Consider the following 26,653-nt stretch of genomic DNA (forward strand, 5'->3'; position numbering starts at 1 on the left):
ATATCAAATGATTTTCATGTTTCCTAAGCTTGCTATTCTTTGAAAGTTCTTTTTTTCAATTTAAAACTTTAAATTAAAACCTTGTTTGTATGTCTCTGAGCAGCATACGTAATGTGTGGAAACTAACTGTGTAGGTATTGGGATTGTTTTATTTTCCGTGCTTCCCTACCTACAAATGCCCTTTGAGCATTTGTTTGTGGTTTTGTTTTTTAACTTCCTGAGTACTCTTACCCCTTTATATCACTTGGAACGGGAGGGAATAGAGCAGAGATACTTCTGTAGTTATTTTAATGATCTTGGAAGAACAGAAGTTGTTAGCCTTCAAACAATATTTCCAGCTTGGCGTTTATGGGGAACAGTATGCTTTGAATTGGAGGCACCGTATTTTTCCTCTTCTAAAGAAAATTGCCAGTATCTTCTTTACATTCTGAAGTCTGTGTGAAACTTCCCATTGAAGTGTGAATTACAAAGCTTTGATTATATGACTAAAAAGATCACTTTCTGTGATTTCACAATTAGTCTTAAGTGTTGCAGAGACTAAAGTTGATAGTAAATCCAATTATTTTCTAACAGTTTTACTTTAGAATATTATTTAGTTTTAAAGCAACAGTTTCAGAATTTTAATGATTTTAAACTAGAAACCGGTATAAGGTAACTGTCTCAAATACAGATTCCCTGGAATTAAGGGAAAGAGGAAGGCAGGAGGCTGAACTGTGACCTTTGTCTTCTGTTCCCCAGCTGTAGTGCAAGTTGTGTGTTCTCTTCTGTCTGCTCTTTGCCTTAAATGCAGCATGCAAACCTAGCAGCCAGTCGCAGCTGGTACCTGCATCCCTAGATCAGAGGGGAAACTGCATTGCTGCACAGGAAGATGGAGAATGTGCTTTTCTCTCCTTGCTCTTTCTTCAGCCCATTCATATGGCAGAATGTGAGACATTTGAGGATATGGCATGCTTTTGTGCCATTTTGTATATTGCAACTGCACTGCTTAGTGTTGTTTTTCGTTTCACAACCTCCCATTCATGTGCTTATCCTAGCTTTTCTAAGAGCATTGCCCACCATAAAGAACGTTTTGCACTTTTAAAAATAGGTATTTAATACATGAATGGGTGTGTGGGTGGGTTCATCTAAAGCTTGGGTACGTGATGTTGACCTCAGAACTGGCAGTTGCATCTTAGAAGAGAGATCCTGGACTTCCTTTGAATACATTGGATTTGGCAGCCAAACACGTCAGCAGTGGGCCAGACAGCATCAGGAAGGGAATTGAGAACAGGACAAGAAGGGTTTGATATGACTCAATCTTGACTATAAAAGCTTTGAGAAGCCTTGTGAAACGTTGGTGTACCCATTTTTTTGCGTGTCTCTCCTCCTCAGGAAGAATGTTAGAGCAGGTAGAGAGGGGCAGCTAAGACTGAAAAGATTACAGCTGGGACCAGGCAGGCTGCATCCATTAACATATGTAATCCAATGGCTGTAGTTCTTGAGGGAACATGGTGGGGATGGACAGCAGAAAGTGGCCAGGCCTGCATGCTCTTCTTACATAGCATTTCCTGTTGCTGCTGCTGAGGACCACTGATCTCACCCAGCGGTGCCTTTCTTACGTCCTTCACAGGAGAATGTCACAGGTGCTTGTCTTGGACTGTGACCTGAATATGAAAGTTAATTGAATCGTTCCAGTGCTTTTGTGGTTAGGTGGTGATTGCTACCAGTTGAGAATTTGGTTCATTGCATTGGAAAGAGTCAAATGATAACTTATTCAAGGATCCTTTGTAGGGCATTTGGTGACGTGTTTTCTCAACTGCAACTCTTGAGAGCTGTTTTTGTATTTCAATTTGTGTATTTCAATTCAATCATACAAAGATGATTAGGGGACTAGAACACCTCTGAGGGAAAGGCTGAGGGACTTGGGTCTTTTCAGTCTGGAAAAAAGAAGGCTGAGGGGGAATCTTATCAATGCTTATAAATACTTAAAGGGTGGGTGTCAGGAGGATGGGGCCAGGCTCTTTTCAGTGGTGCCCAGCGACAGGACAAGAGGTAATGGGCACAAACTTGAGCATAGGAAGTTCCACCTAAACATGAGGGGGAACTTCTTTACTTTGAGGGTGGCAGAGCCCTGGCACAGGCTGCCCAGAGAGGTGGTGGAGTCTCCAACTCTGGAGACATTCAGAATCCGCCTGGATGCATTCCTGTGCAACCTGCTCTAGGTGACCCTGCTCTGGCAGGGAGGTTGGACTTGGATATCTCTGGAGGTCCCTTCCAACCCCTACCCTTCTGTGATTATTGCAAGGTAAAATGCAGTGAGGTACTACTGTAAAAAATACTGCAGATTTGCCTGCAGCTAGTAAGACCTGTTTTTTTTTCTCTAACATCTTTTAGATGGGTCCTGTTTTCACAAACTTTTCATGAAATCAATTCTGAGGTAAAAAGCCTTTTTTTTTTTTTTTTTTTCTTCTTTCATTTTAACAGGTTCTTGAAGATGCAGAGGCTCAACATTTGTTCCAGTCCATTCTTCCTGATATGGTCAAGCTGGCGCTCTGTCTCCCTAGTATCTGCACCCAGGTAAGTAAACACAGCTGGCTAAGTGCTCCGTGGCAGACCACTTATCTGCGAACTGTAACTAATGGCTAAGGTCAAAATATCAGGATTATGTTATGTTCTTAATAGAAGCTATACATTTTGTGTTGAATGTAGCTGAGGCCTAGGGAGCAGAACGAACAATGCACATCTATAATGATATAATAGAATGTAAAAAAATATCTCTCGCTGTCATATTTTTAGCCTGAACTTCAGTAATGCTTCCCTTTCTATATGCTGGAGTTGCTTCTTGCTTTTCTTAAATTACGTGACCGTGAAAACTTTCAGGTTTGAAAATCACATTTATAAACTGAAATACAGCAGTAATCTTAAAACATCCGATTTTTTATCTCAGAATTTTTTTTTAATCCTAACATTTTCATTAAGCCTTTGTTTACTTGGGACCATGTTTTATTCTAGTTAGAGCATGACAATACTTGCGCACATAGAAACCATAACTAATTATTTTATTGTTGTTATGGGAATAGTTCTGTAGGTAGTAAAGCTGCTAAAAGTGAATAGGACTGATCAAGGAAATGAGGAAGTACGATAGGTAACACATTAGCAGGGTAACGACTCTAGCAGGGTAACGACTTCAATTTGTAAGCTCCTTTGTTACAATTTCTAAATTGATTTTGTTGGACGAAGCAGGGAAAATCTCTCCCTACTTTGTGATGCCACAGGGGTCCTACAGTAGATCTGTCATTTCAAACAGTATGAATATTTCTTAAAATTTCTTTTACTAGTCACTTGATGGGGGAAGCTTTTGAGAATGACATTTCTCAACAGAAAGTCAAGCACAAGACTTGCAAGTTTGTGTAGTTAATACCTTTTTATAAAAATGCTGTACTGTTAGGCAGTGTAAATTGTCAAAAACTTTCAGACTCATTTTTTTGGTTAGACATAAAGCTAAATTTGTTCCAATAAAACATACTGTCCAAAACATGCTATTTTTAATAGGCTTGTAGAACTTATTGGAGAGAACTTCTCAAGTTTTTTTCTCTGCCTCTAGCTGTGTGACTTTAGACATCATAATATAGCTTGTTAATTAAATAGCCATAAGACAGAATGAGATTCAGGGAACGTGAATGTAGTAGTTATAAGAATGAAGGAAGACTTGTTTGTTTTGTGGAGTAAACAGGGATGTGTCTAAATTAGTAGCAATTTCTGTATTCACAACTAAAAGGATTAAAATGTAGCTGCTCAGCTCTCCTGGAGCTCGGCTAATGATGGTGGCTGAGAATATTGGAAGAGGTGAAAACTGTCTTCTCTTTCTCCTGACAAGTGGGTTTATTGTAATTGTTACTGTACTTCTTAGCAGTCAGAATGATCCTCCCCTCTCCCCGCCGTAGTATTATCACATAATTAAAAAAAATAAATAAAATGCCATGAATGTGGTGAGCAAAAATTCCAAATCAGGAAGCTAAAGCCTGATAAAATGTATGACGCTTCAGGGTTTTTTTTGTTCCCCGACCCCTTTGTTTCTTTTTATATTAAAGAAACCCTGACTAGAGTCAAATAAAACGCCAAACTGAAGGCCAAAGTGAAGCTGAGCTTTTTGTTCATTCTGATTATAAAAGAATGGATGCTCATGCACTTTCTGCATATATTATCAGTGTTATTTCTGCAAGCAGGATGGAAAAAAAATTCAAAGCAAGTCATAAAGTGATGATCTGTGGCGTGACTTCCATGTCTCTTTGTAAAGTATAAAGCATGGTTATTATAGCTGAAAGCATTCCTTAAGGGTTCTTAACTATACAGCTGTTGAAAGTGGGTTTTTACTTCATTCTTTAAGATTGCCCAGGATTTGCAACATCCCATCTATTTTTTTCCCCTCTCCATTCCTTATGGTTTTGTTTGATAAGTTGCGTTTTCTTGGTCTTTCTTTTTATTATTGATTACAAATCTGCAGTTTGTCAAGCAAGCTTTTTCCAAATTGTCTTGAATAAACTGCTCTTGACTTTAATAGTGCTGCTGATTAAAGGGTTCACCAATGGCCTAAATTACTCTTGCTCTAATCTAATAAATGTAATTTTGTGCTCCTGTTTTTTCTTTTGAAATGGGTAAGCTAATTATTATTACTACTTTTGTTGGTAGCCAATACCTCTACTGAAACAAAAGATGAATCACTCCATCACAATGTCACAGGAACAGATTGCTAGTTTTCTGGCCAATGCTTTCTTCTGTACTTTTCCACGTCGCAATGCGAAGATGAAGTCAGAGTATTCTACTTATCCAGACATTAACTTCAACAGGTATGGCACTCTGGAGTAAATGAAGCTGATAACCCTTCAATGAAAATATTATTGTTGTCATTTAGGGGAGAAACTCATCATTTCTTTCATGTTTCTGTCACCAGTTTCAGTAATTTGCTTTCTGTCTTTTGTGTTTACCTCTATGGACAGGAAAACTATGTAAGAAAGGATCTTGTGCATAGGAAGATATGCTTAATGTTCTACATTTTTCTTTTTTTCATGCATGCACACGCACAAACACGACCTTGCTCTGGCATAATTAGGCTGATACAATTCCCTGCCTCCTTATAAGCCACTCATCTGCGAATGGTATATTTCATTTGTGCTTCAGGTGTTCTATATGTGTTTCAATTAAAGGTCAGTGTTTCCCCAGCCATGTTTCTGTTGTCTCCTTTGTGTCAGCAGTGGTGGTCTGCACATTAAGTCAGATCAATAGGACTTGATTCTTCAGCATCCATACAATCCCTTATCATTTTAAGGCAGTTGTAGAGCTGCATGATAAATTAAACCTGTCCTTTTTGCTACGAGTTAGCCTAAAAACGTTTGAAGACCACAATAAGAATTTATTTAAAGATACTCTGATTTCTAAAGAAATCGTTATTGTTTTTTCTTCAATGCTAGCTTACAGGCAGATATGATTAGACATTTTTCTTCACACATTTTATTTTTTAAATATGCTTATTCAGTTTTAAATGGTGGAAGAGGATGGAGACATTTCCTGCTGCAGAATATTATGGTTCACATGGACTTGTAGATTAGAAATGAGAGTTTGTCGTCTCCTGGGCGCTTCCATATAAGCCTGTATAAATCAACCTTAAGTTTGTTAGGCTGGAGCTTGGCTAGATTATTGATCTAGAGTTTTTCTTATTCCTCACAGTTAATGTGTTGTGTATATGCTCTGAAAACTGAGACGAAATACAAAAATACTGCTGTTACCTGTGATCCAGCACACTTGGATACATGTGTTGTAAGAGCTATGTTAGACTAGAACTTCCCAGAATAAATTGTCAGACGTGCCAGTGTACTAATAACGGGTTTGGTGGTTGCTGTCTTTACGGGCTAGCACAAGTTTCTCTGTACTGTGTATTTCAGAAGAGAGACCAGGGTCACTGTCTTTGTGTTTATTCCAGAAGTGCAGTGGGTTACGGAAGGGAAGTGTGGGTGGGCATTAATGTGCCATACAATTCAGCATATTTTTCCACCATTAGTTCATAAAAACACATAAATGAAAGGTACCATCTGTGCATTAAAAAAGATATATGTTCAGAGCAGTTAAAGAGGACAGTAAAGTTCTGGAAAGAGTTCTGTTTGACTGCACCAGCTACACACTTCTAGCTGAATTTTGGTTTGGTTTTTTTTAAAGGACTTAAGATACCAGTTTTTCTTGTAACTTAAGTGTGTTCTAAATCAAGCAGTTAAATTCTTACCGACTACAGAATAAAATGTTGCTACATCACTGGATTAAAATTATATTCTCTCCTATGGACATTGCACAGCAATGTGAAGTCACAGTAGTACAGCATAATACTAGTGGTTAACTTGGGGCATAATATTTTGAACTACTTTTAAATAAAAAATTCTTGGCAGATTATTAGGTAAATGGTTTCCTGCCATAGAATGGCCAGTATAAAGTACAAACTATTCAGGATTTTTTTGCCTTACCCCAGTCATTCCTTCTTTGTTTTCTGACTTGGCTTCCTAGTGCTATCGCTCATACTAAGTTCCAACAATGTTATTTAAAAGGGGTAACGCAGCAGACAACCTTCAGGCCTTCCTCTTGCATTACGGATGAGGTAATGCTCAGCTTCGTCACACAGGGCAGAAAGCCATTTATATTCATGTAAGTGCAAGAATATTGTTGCCAAACTGGAGAAAAGAAGAGAAGCTGATGTCTTGTGGTTCTTGAGGATTGAAAATGGCTTTTCCTCAGTGTTTGCCAAGTTAAATATATATTATATAGATATGTCTATATAATTATATATGTATGTATATATAATACGTAATTTTTATATATATATATATAATTATAGTTTCCTTTTTTCAGTCCTTTTGTTACTTAACCATTTGTTGGACCAAAATCCGCCCCCACCCTCGTGTATTTTGCATTTAATTATGAGCAGATTAGTGAAGTTGAATACCAGATGTGACAGACTGAATAAAATAAGAGGGAATATGTCAGTGAGAGGGGGGCTGGCAGGATAAAAGCAAAAGGAGATTGAAGAGAGTGAGTGGTGGAAAGGGTACTACAAGAATTTACAGTTTTCTATTGTGCTACTCTATAGAACCTGACTCTGTTGAAATCTAAAATGAGGGGGAAAAAAGAGGATGGATGTTATCCTATTTCATTTCCTCCTGTCAACCTTGTATTTTCTCGCCCTGAAAAGTTAGTTCTTTAGTAGCAAGGACAGAGAATAAAGTGTTATACTTTCAGCTGTTGTTTCAGACTTGTAAAGGCGACAAGGTTTGGTCCACTGCAGTGTGTATCTTCAGCTTTTACAAAAAAGCCTTTTGTGAAGCTGGATATACTCAAAAGGCACTAGGCAATGACTGACGTTAAAATGTTTGTGACTTTTTCTTCCTCTCTATAACAATGTTTTGATGTAAAGGCTTTGGAGGCTGCTGCTTTGCACTGTCTGCTTAGGGATGGGCATAATGGATTGTTCCACGCAGCAACCCTTTCTCCCCACAGTATTAGAGTCTGAAGCTTTTTCCAGACTCAGTTCTTTCCTCAGTGTAATTCATCTGCTCCATGACTGTGAATGAATGACTTTGTTCTTTGGGTACAAAAAAGTAATGTGCCAAGGTTCCCAATGAAGCAAAATTACTGAGTGGATGCTAGCATTTGAGGGTGGGTTTTTTTTTTCTTTTTTCTTTGTGCCTTAAGTTACAAACACAACTGTATAAGCTGTTACTTTCTTGTGTTTTCAGTTTTACATTGCGGTCATTTATCAATTCACTTTATGCAGACTTAAACAGTAGCACCTTTTTTTATACACTGTAAAATAGTTACAGTTTCTACATTTAAGTGTTGTCGTGTTCTATCTTCCCTCCCAGTCTACTCCCTGCCTTAGGTTTTTATGTGGTATTTACTAGCATATTGTGACTCCCACCCCTACACCCCCCAAAGCACAAATTTGTTTGACAAAACAGGAAATGGTAAGTGCAAGATATTGAGAATTTACTCTTTTTTTTTTTTTCTTTCTTTCTTTTCTTCTCCCTCTGTTAAGTGTTTTCTGGTGCACTGTTGCTTGGCACCGTTACTACAGTGATGCTGGCAAGTTGTTTGAATGCTGGTGCGTGTGCTAATAACTGCAGCTGATTGGAGGGTACCACATATAGGAATACTAACACATTGTATGTGTTATTAATGTGAGTCTTCTATGCTTTACCTCTCCTCTCCGGCCTGCTGGTCTTGCCAGAGGAGAGAAGAAAAGTGAGCATTCCTCTTCTGACACTGAAGCACTTAGTTTAATGGTACGTTGTGACACCAGCTGTCTGTTTTGATTGTTCATCAGGCTCCAGACTGAAAGTCACCTGTGTATAAGGAAATACTCAGTAATTTAATTGAATTCTTCCCTTTTGTACTTGGCAAGGATGGGCCTATGATGATTCTGAAGTCATTAATAACATAATTCATTTCAAGTGTAGTTAATAAAATGGAATTTGTAGTTTAACTTTGAGAGCTTTAATATTTATGAGTTCTGCTAGATAGAATGACATCCGTTCAGTGGCCAAACATTAGATCATCCTAAATAGCATAAAATACTGCTTCCTTTCAAAATAGCAAGCTAAATTTAAAGAGGTCAATTTTTCTTTTTAAAAACACTTTTATAATAATACGATTGAAATAGATTGGGCAGCTTTGTGCAAAAATATTATCCTATCACAAAAGAAAGAAATAATTACATTTGCCATTTTATTCCTCTTACTGGTAAATTTTCCATGGAAGTTGAATGCTGCTGAACGTAGCGCATGAATTGCATTGACTCTTCTGAGATCATGTCTACAATTACGATGGTGGTGGCACGGTTTAAAGTAGTTTCTTATAGTGATGCTTATAATTAATCTTTCTGAATAGTTTGTTGTTTAACATAGCACTTCCGTAAAAAATATATTCCTCTTGAAATATATTAAGGATAAGATTGAACTGTGTTTTCTTGCATTTATTTTTTGTAAGATGCTGAAAGAGACACAGCCCACTGTCATACAAGACTTTGCACCGTGGAGATTTTTTCTTCCCCCCTGTTGACCAAGTTATCAGACCTGTGTCTTAACACTATATAATTTGGTAATTTAGGAAGCTGCCTAGTTTGATTATATGTAAAAGCAAAGTATAAGAAAAAAAAACTTCTGCAATCTTGAGTCAGTATTCTGGATGACTGAAAAGGAGACAGGTTTGTCCAGAACCCACTTTGCTTTTGCTATGTCTTTGACCTGCTCCAGATTTGTTCTTAGCTGTTGTGTCAAGTTACAATTACTCTATTTTTCTTTTTCAAAAAACTACGGTAGTTAAACTGGAGATACTGTACATCTGTCGTAGTTCCCATCAAAGCAGTTGAGGTTGAATTCATAATTGAAGGTAATCTGTGTAATGCCAGAAGCCTGGTAGGTCTTTTGGCACATATATTTGTGGATTCTCTGGTCTGAAACCACCACTATTCCACTAGGACTGAATTTCTTCATCTTTACCAAACGAACCTTTAAAGTAATTTCAAGCGATTGGAAATGAGGGAAAAAGCCCAGTAGTTAAGATATATATGTCTTTTATGGAATGTATAATATATGAAAGGAAATGGGCAAACTGTATAGTACGTTTATGCAGGAGAAATGAAATCTAATTTACCAGTAATGCAATTGTCTCTTCATAAACAACATCAATTTTGCAACACTAATGAGTATTCTCTGGGGAATTAATTATCTAGTGACTTTGAGAGAACTATGTTTGGGCTGAGAGATGCATTGCTCCTTGGTTCTAGGTTTTCTGAGTTTACAGACGCTGATCCTACAAAACTGATTCTGTTACGCCTGCCTTAAGTTTGTGTCTAATTAGCCTTGGATGCAATACTTTAGAGTATAATTTTCTGAAAAACCTAAAATCAACATTTGTGTGTGGTAAAGGATAAAATACTCTTTAAATAGACAACTTTAAAAGGATGCCATTCTTAGCAAGTCTGGTGTAATACTTTGCTGGAGTGACTAAAACAGTACTCAATCTGAGTATTTTTGGTTAGTTTAGTAAATACAGTAATCTAACCCAGGACTTAATTGTACCATGCTATGGCCTTACTTTTGTTTTAGATCCTCAGGATAAAACATTTTACCCTGCTGTTCTTGGTGTTGAGTACTTGGGAGTCATCTTATTTCATCAAAGTCAGGTATCAGTGTGATGTATTTGAAGATTCCTAAATCACCAAACCTTTTCTTAAAACAGGCTTATGATGTTCCAGATTACTTGCCACAATAAACAAAAGCACAAAATGAAAATCACAGAGAATAGAGATGTGGGTACGTGTGAGTGTCTGAGACAGATAGTTTTTGCCTCTAGATTACCAACAAAATTACATTGCTCAATTTTTTGTTTATACAAATCTTAAAAGTCACTATTTAATCTAAAGATGAAGTTTTAATTTGTGTTGAGTGGTACGATGTTCTTAAATTTAACTTTGGGATGATGACAGCTCTTACCTATGACATACAACAGTAAATAAGAAATTGCCTGTGAGGCTGAGTTACTGAATGTATTGTTTTTCTCCTACTTGATGCCAAGGGAATTCAAAAGCTCTAAATTACTTCCTGCATAAACAGAGAAAAGGAAGGCGGTTTTAATAGAGAAAGATGGAATTCATGTTATTAAGTGGAAGAGACATACACTAGGCACCAGCAAAGCAGAACTGAGGTTGCTGTAGCCGACTTGTGTAAAGTTGTGCTGCCTTTTCCTATTCAGAAGTGCAAGATGTGGACCATGGCGTTTCCTTTTGTGCTGTCAGAGAGCTGGGTAATTTTTCTGCCTTTGATCTCTCTGGGAGGAACTCTTCATCTGCATTATTCTGTTTTTGATTTATTTAAAGTCCACATTTCGCGAATTGAAGTTTTGATATTCTCAACAGCTTTACTTTTAGTTCTCACTTAAAATATTTTCAGTGGCTGCAGGACTTTCTAGTAAGGGTTTATATTTTATATTGGATATAAAAATTTCCCATTTTAAATTTGCTAAGGTTTCCTCATCTTACATTATATAGTTGAAGTTTAAGTATTTAAAGCTGTCTAAGGCAGTAGTCACCAAACTTCTTTAATTGCACATACCTATCAGTAAAAAATTTTTGAGCATGCAAACCCAATATATGCATATTTCTTACTTATAAATTATATTCATGTGCTAGTGTACTAATGTACTACATTCTGAAACACACACAAAAAATAGAATTAAAAAGGCTGAGATAAAGATGAAATAAACACTATTTTTAAAATATTTTTTATTTTATGAATTGTACAAATATATCTTCTTCCTGGGTCCTAGTGGATTGTCTTGGGGCCCCCACCCCACCCCACCCACCGGCGTGCTTTGGAGACCAGAGTGGGTCTGGGGTATTGCTATTCACAAAATACAGGTGTGTAAGCAGGAATGAAACATCGTGTAATTCATGTCTCTTGGTAAGGGGAATGTACATGGTGGCAGTGAAACACTTCTTGCAGCTCCATTCTTCATGAAAAGTCCTTGACCAGTAACTGACTGGAACTACCATTATTTTTAATCGAAGTGAAGCTGTAGCGATGTGGCACTCTGGTTTAAAAGGCAGACAAATATTTCAGGGTGGGGCGGCTGGACATCCCGCCCAATACATAATCAACTGAAAGAGCTTTTTCAAAAAATACTTCAGGCAAAGGATACAGGTAATTAATATAATTCAAGTTATTCCTATATGGTGGTCTGAATTGCTTTTATATATTTAGAGAAAGAGATTGTTCTGTATCCTGTGCAATCGTGTGATGAGCACACCTAATTGTATACACGTTGCAATACTTACATGATGGGATTCTCTCTCTCTCTGCACATTCATGCATATAGATTTCCTAGACACTAGATACACTGATAAGTTTAGGTAGTCCTTAATAAGCGTGTGACTAAAGTTACCTTGAGCACAATTGAATAAAAATGACAAATAATATTGTGACAGAACCCTTACTGAAATAAAGTGTTTTGATCAACTGTGCTTCGTGTTGCAAATCAAACCTTAAAAAAAATATTCATTACAAATATGATACTGTTTTTGAAAAAGGGAGAGTTTTGTTTGATTTTTCTCTTCTGTTATTGGAACTCCCCACCCCACCCCCGGGGCGGGGGGAAGGTGCGGGAGAAAGATGGAAGAGATGCTTCTTGTGTGCTCCAAAGTGCAACTGATGAAATCCTAAATTATGAGTTTACTGTGTCATTCAACACTATATTAGTTTTTCCTTTAGGGTTCTGTGTATCAGTATGAAACTTTAGTAGTTCCCATTGAGATTGCTAGCAATTGAGAATGCTCAGCCCTTTAATGAAAATAGCCCTCAATCATATGGAGAGTAATACAAGTTTGACAGTAATGTACGTAAGCATGGTATTTCCACCCCTGCATGTACACATCAGATAAGCTTAGGCTTTGAAATGCAGTAAGATATAAAAAGCAAAGTGCTTATTGTATTCTTTTTTCCAAGTGTTTTTTCATTCTATATGGTAGACTAAAGCTCTGCGTAGTGATTAGCTCTGTTCTCGAGATTGAAGGTAATGGCTATTTAGTATTTTCGTTTCTGCCTTAACTTTCTGTCCTTCCCCTCTGCTCAGTCCCTAAGCTGGCTGTGGGTAAAACTCATCTATCCATGCTACTTCCTTCTAAAGCTGCCTTCCACTTTTAGTTGTAGGAGAAAAATGAGGGTTTAGTAAAAAGTCGTGCACTTGCTTAGGTGCTATGTTATCCTTAGATCACACTAAAATACAAGAAACAATACAAGTGTGTTTCCAACTATAGTAGTAAAGAAAAAGGCACTTCTTAGTGCTTGTGGTAGTTTAAGAAAAAGCACACGCGGCTAGTTTGGGGGACCATAAGTATAAAACTGTGTATCCACAGTTTTGCAAACAGCACATATGAAATGCCATGGATTTATGAACGGGAAGTATTTAAAGTATGATCCTTACTGCAAAATTTTGCATGTTATTACAATGTGGACAAGCTTTCTGAGTCTTACCATAGGTTACGATTTCAATCAGACACGATTACACTCTTTGAAAAGAAACATTCAAAGGTGACCCAGGCTGGGGGTGGGAAGACGCAGGCTGGGGATGGAAACACCCACACGAAATTATTTAACTGGGAGGTTAAACCACACAATTGCAATTGTTCCTTCTGCTTGTAAAGATTACTGGAGACAGTTCTTCAAGTAACGTCAATGGATCAATTTAGCTCCTTGGAAATTAAATTTTACAAGTAAATTACTGTATTTTAATTATATCTTTAATCGGAAACAATGTATTTTGGAAGTGTTTACTTAAGCTCGTTCAACTTTTCCCCAGTAAACTATATGCATGCCAAGTTTGCTTTTGTGTAGCTCTTAACATTATTAAATCATGTTGTTGTTGTTGCGTCATTGGAAATGCAGCCTTTGAAGTACCTGCACGTTTGCTGCTTGCCTCAGCTCTTGAAGGGCTTGGGAGCAGGTTCTTTAGAGCTTTTGGCTCCATCTTTTCGAAGGTGGAAATGTTGGTTGAAAATAAGACAATTCGGAGTTTGCAGTCAATGAAACTGCCAACCCCAGGATATTGATTAGACTTTTAAAATGTTTGGTTTTTTTTTTTAACCCTAAAATTTTAGGAAAACGCTAGTGCAAAAAAGGCAAAAAAAAAATAAAAATGGGCTTGTATTAATTATTGAAATAGTATAAACTAGTGCTTTGTAACTTTATTTGTTAACTGACAGTTGTTAAGTAATTTTGAATTTTTTTTTTTTTTACATTTTACCAATATCAGTTCTTATTATTTTTAATGCTTTATTTCTCATATATAGGATTGAATTAAGTGTCTGAATATTTGCTAGGAAAGTGTTAAAGTCATTGTGGCTAAGTGAAAACTATCTACTTTGTTTATGACATTGTTCACGCATCTACTTTCTTATCTCTTTAAATCTCTGACCTTGATTCCTCAAATACTTAAGTGTACCTCTGTAGAGGTCTTTTATTTGATTAACATTGCTGCTACCCTGGCTTGGAAGCCGGTGAGCCAGGGATAAATGTTTGGTGATCAACCCTGCAAGTTTTCTTTGCTCTTGTATCTGCTAAATGGAAGTTAGCTGCACGGCAGTGGGAACATCTTGTACAAAGCCAGCTGACATATGCGGTTGCCAGTAATATTTCAATGACTTTGAAAGTGGGCTTGCAGTGCTTTGCATTTGATTTACAGTGCACTTCATTTGGTGAGTTCTTTAATTGGGATTAATGGGTTTTGGCCTTTGTTTCTTCTATCAGGAAACTGATTATGTGGTTTCCACTTATATTTTTGGGTGTTTTTTTTTTTTTTTGTAGGATCTGCATCTCAGAGCTTGAAGAATTTTATTTAATATCTTACTGATTCCCTCATCTAGCTTTGTTCTTCAAGATAAGAGATATTTGCTTCAGAAATAAAACTTCTCCTAATGTTGCCTAATTGATGATTTCAGAAGTAAGGTTTAAGGTTAAGAAAGCTCAGCTGCCACTGTGTATTGGGGAAGGGAGGGTTCGGCTTTTCTCTTGTGCTTTTCTTTCTTCTGACTTTAGTATAGCTTGCTGGAAGTCTTCTCAATCACTGATGTCATTGTGATATGATTTCCGTGGAAATTTAAAAGAACATATGAAGCAGTCAAATTCAACTGAGTGAATATCAATGACTTTAAATAATTAGATACTATGAGGGTTTAAGGCTAATTTGTAGCCCACTGTGGGGATTTTTCGATTGGCCTGATTGGCCTTTAAAATGAATTCTTAATGTTATAAAAAACTTTTACTTGAAATAACTGAAGACAAGCGTTCTCTGATCTGATTATTTGGAAATATGCAAGTAATATTCTAGTGGTTTGTATATTGCAAATATATATAATAAAAAGCATGTTTGGAGATAGCCAAATTTGCCACTAGGTCACAATACAGATAATTTTGAACACCACACTGTTCTTCTATCGCCACCGTATGGAGTATCCCTTTATAGTACAGGATGTCTGTGCCAGAACCCAGGGCTTTTCGGATTCCTTTGTGCTGCCCTGGGGTTTTTACCCCGCAGTATAGGGCTAGAACAGAAATGCAGGTATGTCTTCTCATTATTGTAATTATAGATGGTGTTTTGGGAATAGTTATCTGATATAAATTAGATTTTTCAGAAGCAAATCAGAATTATTCTACCTTTAATACCAGGGGAGAAAGAAGAGAGGTGGTTATCGCAGCTTTTATCGAGAGAAAGGACAGGCCAAAGATGAACACTTCAGATTAAAAAAATTATTTGGTTGAAATTCCATAATTGACAGAGTGACTGCATTTTGGTGAGCAATTGTAATGGACGAAACCAAGTTCACCTTCCTTGCCATTGCCTTTTAGCTTGATCTGGCTTATTCCAGGTATAGTTTTTCCAGTTCTGGATTTCTGCTGAGTCTCCTGGTTATGCCAGATCACGTGTTGCCCTTGTGACACGATGAGCTCTCTACTGAGAGTTTGTAACACAAGCAAGATTACAATTTGAAATAAAGAGGGGGAAAAAAACCTAGTAAAGGCATGATTGGGCATAAATTAACCAGTTTAAAGGATTCATACCAAATGAGGCTTCCAGATAAAAGGTCAGAGAACTTATGCTTTTAGGCAAGAACATACACATGCACATCAGCTCTTTCTTTTATGAACCCCTTGTTGCAAGCACAACTCCTTGGTAGAACTTGCATGTTGGTCCATTTTAAAATAGATCATATGTCTGGAGTTTGCCTTCTTAAAGTCCTGACTGGCCATTCAAAGAATAAAAAAATTTTCATAAAACTTTTTTAACTGTTTTAAAATTAGCTTTTGTGACTTAATATAGATTTTTGGATGAAAGTGATCTCTTCAGCATGTACATTTCCTAAGAATTCTTAAATGCTGAAAAAATCTAGTTCACTTCACTGCTAAAAGCTAAATTCACCTGACAGCATTCTGGTTTTTATAGGCAGGTTGTCATTCCAGTACATCGAAACAAATGAATAATGTTGTGTCATTCCTTTGCTTAGACTGTTTATTGGGGGGAATCTTACATCCTCGGGGCTTTCACTGTGTCAGACGTCTTTTAGTGGACTTCCTACTCAAAGGATATTATTTCTGAAGTCGCCGCTATTCTTCCTTCCAGATAAATTCCATTATGTGTTGCCAATAACAATGCCGTGTCACTTTGTTGGGAATGAAATTAAGTAATGCGTATTCAAGTTGCTGGAAGATAGATGATGCAGTAAAAAAAAAAATACATTCACTTAACGGCTAAAAATAGGGTGCTGCTTCTTAATGCTTAGGTTTTTACAAATGAATTTTAGAATGCCAGTCGTAGCCCAGTGGATGAAGCCATTTCTGTTGGGGCTAGGTTCTTTTCTTTAGAAATGCTGCTAGTGCACTGCAACTCTTGAAAGCAATATGGTTGCATTATATTCTACTCTGCAACTCACTGAGCTGAAAGTAGGGTGAGACATTTGGATCTTGCAGTACTCAACTTACATGTTTTCACCCCTTGGTCACTTATTTTAAACCAAGCCAGTCTGTTGCAAATAAAACTAGTAGCTTTCCTGGATGTTCATATTGAAATTATACTTTTTGATATGAAAAAAACAGTATGATTGAGATAGGCGTTCACTTAGCATCTTCATCAGAAATTTGGTAAGTGAACAAACTTGCCAATCCCAAGGACCTGTGTTACAGAGGGGTTGTCTAGAGAGTTCATTCCACAGTAGAGTATTTAAATGCAAGGCTGACTGAAATATGTGCATAATAATTAAAAAAATCAAATCACAATTGGTAAGTGGCCTAATTACTATGAGCTGTATCCCTGAAATCTAATTAATTACTCTTATTTCTTGTTTTTCAGATTGTTTGAAGGACGGTCACCAAGGAAGCCTGAGAAACTTAAGACCCTTTTCTGCTATTTTAGGAGAGTCACAGAAAAAAGTATATCCTTTATTCTTTTTTTGAGCTATAAAGCAGATAAACGAAAAATTTAATCCTGTTAAATTTAGAAAAGGCTATGCAGCGTGATGATGCAAGTGTGTAACAAAAGCCAGCTTGCATCGTGCACTGATATTCATATTAATGTCACTTCTCATATAGATGATGCATGCAATTAAAATTTTTGCGTGGAGCTTATTCTGTTTTCTTTTTTCTGAGAGATACATACAGAGTGTGTGTAAAATATATAGAGATACATTTTCACACCCCCTCCCCATATGTACATATATAAAGTGTGTGTATATAACAGTGTATATATAAATATACATATGTATAATGTTTGGAAGATATGCAGCTACTTGCTGCACCACATCGGAGTGAGAACATAGAGGGAATTTAGCACCAGATGTAATCATTAAGATCACAGGCTTAAAGATTCTGAATCAAACTTCAGTTTTCCTGCAGTATGCACACTTAGTCCTTTGATTATAATGTTTGTAGTTGTGAGGGATTTTCCCCTACTTGTGTTGATATTTCAGGTTTTTCCCTTCTCTTCTCCCAAAGCAAAGCTGTTGTGAAGTTTGCCCAGTTCAAAGAAAACAAGTGATAGCAAGACATGCGATATCCCCAACTCTTTTAGAAGTTAGTGTGATGTTTTCCTTAGTGTGCATAGTCAGATAGTCTGTTCTTACTGTGAATTTGAACATCTGCATAAGCTTTCAAAAACAGATTTATTTTTGTGAGAACTATATCAGAGCTTACATATTGTATGGGAGAAAGAGGTTTTACTGTAGTTGCATACAGCAGCAATATCTTCATTATAGTATTCTTTTTAAAGAACTCTTTCTTTACATGTCAGTATTTCATTATTTGCTTCTTATTCTCTCAGAAGGGATTGTTTTAGAAGAAGGACAGCTTTAAGCTATTAAATATAAAAGTCCCTTTGCTAGGTGTTCAGTCTGTCTTCAGTTCATCTTTTTAATTCACCACAAATTAAATGCAGCTACATCCTGTTTCAGCTCTCAAACTTTCAGTAATGTCAATACAACTAAATCTCTGAGGTAAAAAGTAAATTGTGATTTATGTGTGGGACTGAGAAGAAACATAGTGCACTAGTCTCTTTTTTTTTTTTTATACTTGAGTAATAATGTTTTCATGCAAACCAAATCCTAAATTCATGCAGCTATCTCTGACCCCCTGTGGGTATGAAATTTGTTGGGAACAAACTTCATGAAACTACCATATTAGATTTCTTAATGTTACCACTTTAAATAATATTTAATGAGATTCTTGAGTGCTCTTTTCTTGAATTAAAAATTCTTATCATACCTTTAAAAGACTCCATTTCTTGTTCTTTTTTTGTCCAAGGAATTAAAAAGACTGAAGTAAGTTACCTCTATAAATTACTATGATAATTTTGCAACTCTTTATTGTAAATGGTAATTGAATTCCTTGTAAAAGAACATGGTGGAGACTATATCAGCTGAAGACTTTGTGCTGAAAAGGTGAATGCTTAACTTGTAAAATATCACCACTGATACCAGAGTTCCCTTGTGGAAAAGCACTGAAAGCTGTGCATGTTTGGTTGTTTGTTTTTTTGGGGTTTTTTTTTGTGGTTTTTTTTTTTTTTTTTAAGAAGCAGCAACCCTTTTTTTCCCCTAGGCCCCTATAATTTTGGAGAAAAGCACAGGATTATTTAAGGCTTTTGGAAAGATATGTTTGTGCTTTACATACTGTTTTGAGTGTTTTTCACAAGCCAGCACAGTAGACTTACTGGAGCAAAGAAATGAGTCTCAAATTAAGTTTTTATTAGGATGACATCCTCATAGGTTATCTTTCTGTTGCAAAACTGAAATTTTTTGAGTAACGTAAGGAGAGAAGATGGTAGTACATCCTTCCTGCAAAGAGCAGTGGCTCCTTGTTTTCTCTTGAGGACGCGGAGTCTTTTTCTCCGTCGAAATACAGTGCATTTCACTAGTATCCTGGCAGGGCTGAAAACAGCTTGATTCGGAATCCACTAATGCTGCATCTTTATTGACATAGTAGGGCTTTCTTGGAAATAGGAGCTGCTGCTCATCCATCCATAGGTTGAGTACTCTGTGAATTGCCTGTTGACACTGAACAGTGGTCACCTCTAAAGGTTCACAACTTTTTTTTTCTAATGGCAGCACATTTTACTTTAACTTCAGCTATCGAGTCTTTCTAGTAGTGCGTTTAAGTGAAAATCACTTAAGAAATAGCTTTTCCTTGATCTGGAAAAAGAAAAATACTCAAACTTCAAAGGGAGAAGTGGATGTTTTGGTCTTCATGGTACTCGTTTCCAATTTGAGCATAGGCAGTCAGGGGAAGATTCAAAGCTGCTCGTGAGGAGAGTTCAGCTCTTGTGTTTCTGCCAAGAATGATTTTTTTTTCAATTTTAAAAGTTTAACATTTAAAATAATCTAAGGACTAAAGCTCCAGCAGTTAATACGTTTTTCTCTGGGGTTGGTTTACCTGTAGAACCTACGGGATTGGTGACGTTTACAAGGCAGTGTCTCCAGGAGTTTCCAGACTGGGAAAGGTAAGTCAAACATCCTGTTAATCTGAGAAATTTCTTAAAACAGTGATAACTGAATCCCACTCATACAGAATTGATTCAGGCCTGGAAGTACTGCAGAAAACAATGTTTGGTGTGGATTGTTACAGAGAGAAGTACAGAGGGAAATGGGTGAACTGCCACAAGCAGTTTGAGCGCCTTGAGTTTTCAAGTATGTTTGCCTGTGAAGCCAAGTCTTAAGTGAATTTTTAAGACAGTAGCACGTCTTTGGTGCTGTTGCTTGAGTAGGGAAAAAAGAGAGAGATTTATGGATTTCAGAAATGATCATAAATATAATGAAGTATGGGTGAGAGCCAGCATGAAAGCACAAGTGTTGTGGTTTTCTCGCTGGTTAGCAAGTTAATGTGGGACAAACTTGCGTGAAAAACATAGAACTTCAATTTCAAGTTTGGGGTTTTATGGTGAAAGAGGTGGAGAAACTGAACAATTGATTGTTAAACCTTTACAATTTTTTTCTGAAAGGGAAAGGCATTTTCTTTAATCACTCAGGGTTTTTTTTTTTTTTAAAACAACCTTATGTTTAAAGTGTGTAAGAAGTTTGGATTTGGATGGATTTTCTTTTAAAATGGATGTCTTTGTGTGAAGATTCTGTAATCATCCTTTCTGTACAATATTTTTCCTCAATGACAGATCTCAGAAAAAACTGTCTAGATTGCATGTCACCTATGAAGGCACTATTGAAAGCAATGGACAAGGTATGCTACAGGTAAGCACCTATAACAGTCACTGTGGCTTTATGTCATGTTTTTGTCATACTTTTATGGTCTGCCAGCTTAAAGTTATTTGTTTATCCTCAATTGACTTAAATGACAAGATGTTATGCAGTGTAAAAGAAACACCAAAATTAATTCCTTAGGCAGCCTTAGTGGTGTCAGTATTCCCCGGCTCATCTAGGTTTGCACATGTACCTGTTTATAGATAGAGCTGACAGAAAATAACAAGCCCTGGACAGCTTTAGGTCTTTTGGTTCAAACCAAGATCAAAGATTGACAAGATAAGTTTCAGGCTGTGATCTTGATGAGTTGTCAAGGGTTTCAGTTTATTTTTAAAAAATTATTCTTGTGCCCCGGACAGTGACTAGGTCAGTAGTTCAGGAGACCTTCTTGACTCTGTTAGCGTCACTGTTCGTTCTGGGAGCCAGTCAGCTAAAAGAGATTCATAAAGAGGATGTCCTGTCCATATCTATAGCAAGGAACACATTTGAATTTTCAAATTAAGTTGTTTGGGAAAAAAAAAAAAGGAAATAAAGTTCACCTTCTAGAGTTCAGTTACCAAAAAAAATTGAGAACTTCCTTTGCACCACTTGTTCTTGCCTAAAGAAGAGGAGGAAGGAGAATAGGAGGACTTCCTCTGGAAAGAGCAGATGCTAGAGAACAGCAGAAAGCCAAAATTTGCTGCCAAAATAGTTAATGTGCAATGATTTTCCTCTCTGCAATTGGTTGCATTTATTTTGTTTTGTCCAAAATTAGACTGTTACAGTTTTCAGGGAGGGAACTGTCTGTTGTGCTTTTGGTCTTGTGGAGCATTTGGGGTAGTGGAGGTAGCTCACTTTCTGTGGGTATTGCTGCAGGAAAAATCATAAAATAATTAGCTGCTTAAATATCACAGTTACTATCCAGGTAGCATAGCTCAAAAATTGCTCGTGAGCAGAGAGGAAATGCTGAAGGGCACAGTTGTTTGATCCATATGATGTATCTATGAGACTGTAGCTGAAGTAGGCTACTGGTCTGGTGTTCTGCAATGCTTTTTCCTCAAACTTTAAAATGTTTCATGACTGTATGAAACTTAAGCTCTCAAAATGTGCATTAGAATTATTATGAACTCAGCAACAGCTCAACAAAATACGTTTTTCTGCTGTCTCTGTATTCAACTATACTATAAACTTAGAGGTGAGAAAATTATGCTTTTTTGTGTGTGTCTAGTGTTTCAATTTCTATTGCACTCTTTAAATTCAAGCACCTCCTAGGGAGTGATATTTTTCCTCCTGGCTATTTCAAGTCTTATCAAAGAAAATACCTGCTCAGAGGAAGAGCAATCTCCAGGAGGGAGCAGGATGACCAAGACAAGGCCATCCAGGAGTCCACAGTGACCCCAGCCTAGGCTGGCAGGGCCACTGTCTGGGACAAGCAGAGCAGGCTGGTGGTCATCGGACAAACGCAAGGTGATGAGTCAGGTCCCCGAGGTCAGTCCTAGATGTTCAGTCAGCAAGAGGGCATCAGCAGAGGACAGGGCTGGGCATGGGTCCATATCTGATGTCTTTGGTGAGGTCCAGGGTGTGTTTGTAGAGGGGCCATGTGCTGAGGGGTGAGGATGGGGCCCAAGGTGAGGCTACTCAGCACAGTTAAAGTGCATTTGTGACCCTGACACACTGAACATTTGGATAGTTTTCACGTTACTCTTTTGTATCATAGTCAAGTTCAGCAAATCTTAAACGACTGAAGCGTGTTGGTATTTCCCGGATAGATTTCAGGAACGCTTGCTGTTGCAGTGGCTGGCTCTCCCTGTGCTTTAGACTTGACTCTGACTCTGGAATCAGTTGTTAATCTACACAGGTGTTCATGTCACTCCACCAACTTTTGTTCCCCTCCTGTGAATGTGCTCTCATCCACTATCTAAATAAAAATCAGTAAGAAGCTAAAAGCATTTGAAAGATGAAGTGGCATTTTAAATTATAAATTTATATGGGCAGTTAATTTGTATGAATAGTGATTACTTTATTGAATTAACCAATTGCTTTTAAAACTGTTTTCTATATAGAAATGTAACTTGTAGAATATGTGTTACTGCAGCAGAAATTAGAGTCCAGAGCTTCTTTGTTTCAGGCAGAAACCGTAATGATCAAAATGACTGGTCTTGTTCAAGTACATTTCAAGGAGAATTCATAAGAGATTCTTTTAGGTACAAAACAACTGGTATAGACCTAAAAATGCTTCAGCGTGGACAGCTGGGGGGCAGAATGCTTTTTAAAGGACAACTTAATAATTCCTCAATGTCCATAAAATGCGGAAAGAATACTGTAATTTGCTGTTTTCATCTGTCATATTTACTGAAATATGTTTCATTCTTAGATAAGTGCTCTTCAAATACAATCCGCCAAACTTGGAATTGGACCGCTTGAGATGCAGAACTTTATTTTGCTGTGTGATATCTCATTTGTCTTAAGTTTTCTGAGAAGTAGAAAGGAAAAAGAGAAAGGCATGCTGTTCATCAGGTTCTGTCCCACTGGTTGTATTTTTAAGTGATAGCAGCAGATTTCAACAGAATTGAAGTTTGTACGGGACTTTTATTTACCTTGGGTAGATTACATTACCATTATGTTTACTTGTCTCATAATCCTCCTAAATATGTTTTTGTTAGGTTGATTTTGCAAACCGTTTTGTTGGAGGTGGTGTGACCGGGGCAGGACTAGTACAAGAAGAAATTCGTTTTTTAATCAACCCAGAACTGATTGTATCGAGGCTCATCACTGAAGTCTTGGATCACAATGAATGTCTTATCATCACAGGTTAGTCTTTGCAGAAAATGTTTCACATCTTATTCTGCTTTTATATATAGAAAATATAGTGTGAGTTAAGTTTAGTATGCTTAAATGCTGTAGGGCTTAAAAAAAAGAAGGAAAAAAAAAAGTCAATACTCATTTGACAGGGAGCTTCCTTCTTCACCTCGCCTCTTAAGACCATAGGGCTGCTGATCCAATAGATGTTTTGTGAGGGAAACAAACAAAGAAAAGTGATGGCAAGCAGACAGAACTTTTTTTATCCTATATTAATACGTTTGAGGACTCAGTGTCTTTAGGCTTAGCTGAAGAATACTGTTGGGCAATATAGGTGAAAGCCACAATTACCAGCTCTTAGCTGGTCCCAGCAGGTAATGCTTCTGTTACGTTAGAGCAGGGGCTTTTTTGTTCCTGTCTGGAATTTGTAATATTTGATGTGATATGGTGGGATTGAAAACTGCGAGAAGAGGATCTGCCTTCTGCTTGCCAAAAAGGGGAGGAAGTGGAAGAGGAGAAAATCCGCATCCATTAAAAAGAGTAGAAAGTCAAGACATGTCTCTTAAGGGTTTTGATCTTGTAAGTTACGAACATGTGTTTGTGCTACTTGTAAGTTAGTTATGGGTTCGTAATTACAACACCAAAACCTAAATACTTCTCCAGTATGTTGTTGAGGGGCTGCCTGTGGAGATGCGCTGTCTGTCCAGCGCTTTGCTGAAAGCGTTTTTCCTTTTGTATCTGCCTCTGTCAGAGAACTTGGAATGTTTTATTATCCATTGGCTCAAAACAGTTAGCATCCAAACAGCTAATGTCACTATTAAGAACTGGTAAGGTCCGACTCATGCTGTGCATGTCTCAGTTACATACATGGGAACATAATGAGCATTTTTCATGACTGAAAAATAAAATAATGCTATATTTTTTTTTTATTTACTCTAAAGAACAGCTAGAAAGAAAAACTATTTGATTAGAGAGCCCTCTGGGCAAATATTATAATAGATTATGTATGTTTTATATTTTTCAGTCTGATATAGTAAAAATGTTGGGTTTAGTTACCTGAGCTGCCTCAACAGTCAGGAATTTGTACAGGTATTAGAACACGTTTCTTGGAAATGTCCTTCCAAAGCACTTCTTTCTCTCACGTGCATGCACAGGAAAAATTGGAGCTTAGGTATTGCAAATCTTACTCTGTCCTGAGCTATTGATTATACTGGGCAGAGCATCTTTTGTTTTCAGTCTTATGCGTGGTAATCTTTTTAAGACAGTGTTTTATTTTGGTTTTCCACCCTGCCAAAATTAATGCCTTTTCTGTGAAAACTTTTTAATGAATTGGCTTTTGTGATTACCTTCTAAAAAAAAAAAAAAAGAGAGAGAGAGAAAATTTATGGCCATCGCTGATTTCTGTTGTATATTTTGGATATGACACTATAACAAGATTAATGTATTGCAGTACCGTCCCCTGGGTGAGGCTCTTCTAGGGAGGGTGAAAACAGCGCAGCTCTTGGTCTGTGTAATAACTGGTTGGGGGAAAACACTAAATGAATGTTTTGAAAGAGCTTCTTGCATTCCCCTGCAATAACTAGTGATTTGGCATGAACAAATAAAGGTGAGGATGTTTTTTTCACTCCGGCAATATTCTTTTAGTTTTCCTGAGTACTTTATAGTGTTTTGCAATTAGTGTTTGTGATATGATGTTCTTCTCTAATGGAAATGGCCACTCCATCATTTTCTTTTCATCCCTGGAGCTCTTCCACCTTGGTTCTTGGCCAAGTTTCCACTGCGTGTCACAATCCTCTTGATAAATTACATTCTTTGTGATGCATCTTGACTCAGCGGCCTAATGGGTATAACTGTGTAGCTTAAATTTGCAGAAGAGTCTGAGAAATTGGAGAGAAATTAAATTTGTTGTGATTGCGCAGTATCTGGTTAAGATCACTGCTGTAATGAATATGGAGCTGGTCATGCAGTCAAGTTCTTCAACACAAACATCTACCTCCAGAAATGTCAGCAGCGGTGCGAAAGATTCCCACAGCTGCATTTCTGGTAGAGCTGTGAATAAGTGTCAGTGTTTTTCATTCAGGATTGTTTTTCCTTTTTTCTTTTTTATTTCCCCTCTTTGAGTTCACGTATACTCAGGCAGCGTTAAGAGCAGATGAAGCTGTGTTCCATGTTTGCTTTAAATCTACAGGTTGAACAATGGCCATCCTGACTGCATCTTGGCGATGCATTTTCAGCAACTTCTAAGCATATTACCCGTGCAGTAAACAAGATCAGATAATTGGTTCAGCTGAAAACTTACTTGGAGAGGAAAAATTGTTTTTCAGCTGGATTTAGCAGGCTGACCATGCCACTGTCTGGAGAGCCAGAAGACTAATGGTGGCGCAAGATAAGGGTCAGAAGAACTGATTGAAAGGGAGAGAAGGACCTTCCTCTCACTCTTAGCAGTGAATGTGTGTTTATATTGGTGACTACAAAACTACAGTCTTGCACTTTTCAGATGTGCTCCATAGAGATCACAAGCAAATGGAAAGCTAGACTATGGAGTCTGAGAAAGGGGTATATTTATTTTTAGTAATAATTGCAACTCTTTCTAGATGAATGAGGTCTCATAAGTACTAGCACTTGGCAGTTTCACTGTTTGTCTGATGCTGTAGCTATTACAAGTTTCACAAAGAATGTGTTTTTGAATAACACTTCTATATACTTTCTTTTGACTTTAGGTAGGCTTTTTTTTAGTTTATTTTGTAGCTTGTTTTTTAAAGTTCTGATAGAACTGTGCTATTTTGCTGTATTTGTGTCTTGGCTTTTTTTACGTTCTTATTTTTTTATGGGGAGAAAGAAGATTCACCAGAAACATTAGCGTATGCAACTTATAGAATCATAGAATTGCTGAGGTTGGAAGGGACCTTTAAGATCATCAAGTCCAACCTTTAACCTACCCTGACAAAAGCCACTTCTAAACCATGTCCCTAAGTGCCCCATCTACCCTTTTTTTAAACACCTCCAGGGATGGTGAATCCACCACCTCCCTGGGCAGCCTATTCCAATGTTTAATAACCCTTTCAGTGAAAAAATGTTTCCTAATATCCAATCTAAACCTCCCCTGACATAACTTGAACCCGTTCCCTCTCGTCCTATTACTTGTCACCAGGGAGAAGAGGTCAGCCCCCATCTCTCTACAACCTCCTTTCAGGTAGTTGTAGAGGGTGATAAGGTCTCCCCTCAGCCTCCTCTTCTCCAGGCTAAACAACCCCAGCTCCCTCAGTCGTTCTTCATAAGGTTTGTCCTCCAGACCCCTCACCAGCTTTGTAGCCCTTCTCTGGACACGCTCCAACACCTCAATGTCCCTCTTGTAGCGAGGGGCCCAAAACTGAACGCAGTACTCGAGGTGGGGCCTCACCAGTGCCAAGTACAGGGGGATGATCACTTCCCTAGTCCAGCTCACCACACTATTCCTGATACAGGCTAGGATGCTGTTGGCCTTCTTGGCCACCTGGGCACACTGCTGGCTCATATTCAGCCAGCTGTCCACCAACACCCCCAGGTCCTTTTCTGCCGGGCTGCTTTCAAGCC

General features: G+C 37.5%; 1 protein-coding gene across 2 annotated transcripts in view; it reads left to right on the forward strand.

Moving 5' to 3' along the window:
• PARG (poly(ADP-ribose) glycohydrolase) overlaps window positions 1–26,653 on the forward strand; it is a 76,125-nt gene that overhangs the window by 28,276 nt on the left and 21,196 nt on the right. For both annotated transcript variants that reach the window (XM_074591529.1, XM_074591528.1), the window contains exons 8-13: window positions 2,464–2,556; window positions 4,669–4,826; window positions 16,915–16,994; window positions 19,491–19,551; window positions 20,218–20,293; window positions 22,945–23,092. In XM_074591529.1, coding sequence (XP_074447630.1) covers window positions 2,464–2,556; window positions 4,669–4,826; window positions 16,915–16,994; window positions 19,491–19,551; window positions 20,218–20,293; window positions 22,945–23,092 — 616 coding nt within the window. The remainder of the gene's footprint in view (window positions 1–2,463; window positions 2,557–4,668; window positions 4,827–16,914; window positions 16,995–19,490; window positions 19,552–20,217; window positions 20,294–22,944; window positions 23,093–26,653) is intronic.

The sequence above is a fragment of the Larus michahellis genome, chromosome 6 (assembly GCF_964199755.1).
Source record: "Larus michahellis chromosome 6, bLarMic1.1, whole genome shotgun sequence".
Lineage (NCBI taxonomy): Eukaryota > Metazoa > Chordata > Aves > Charadriiformes > Laridae > Larus > Larus michahellis.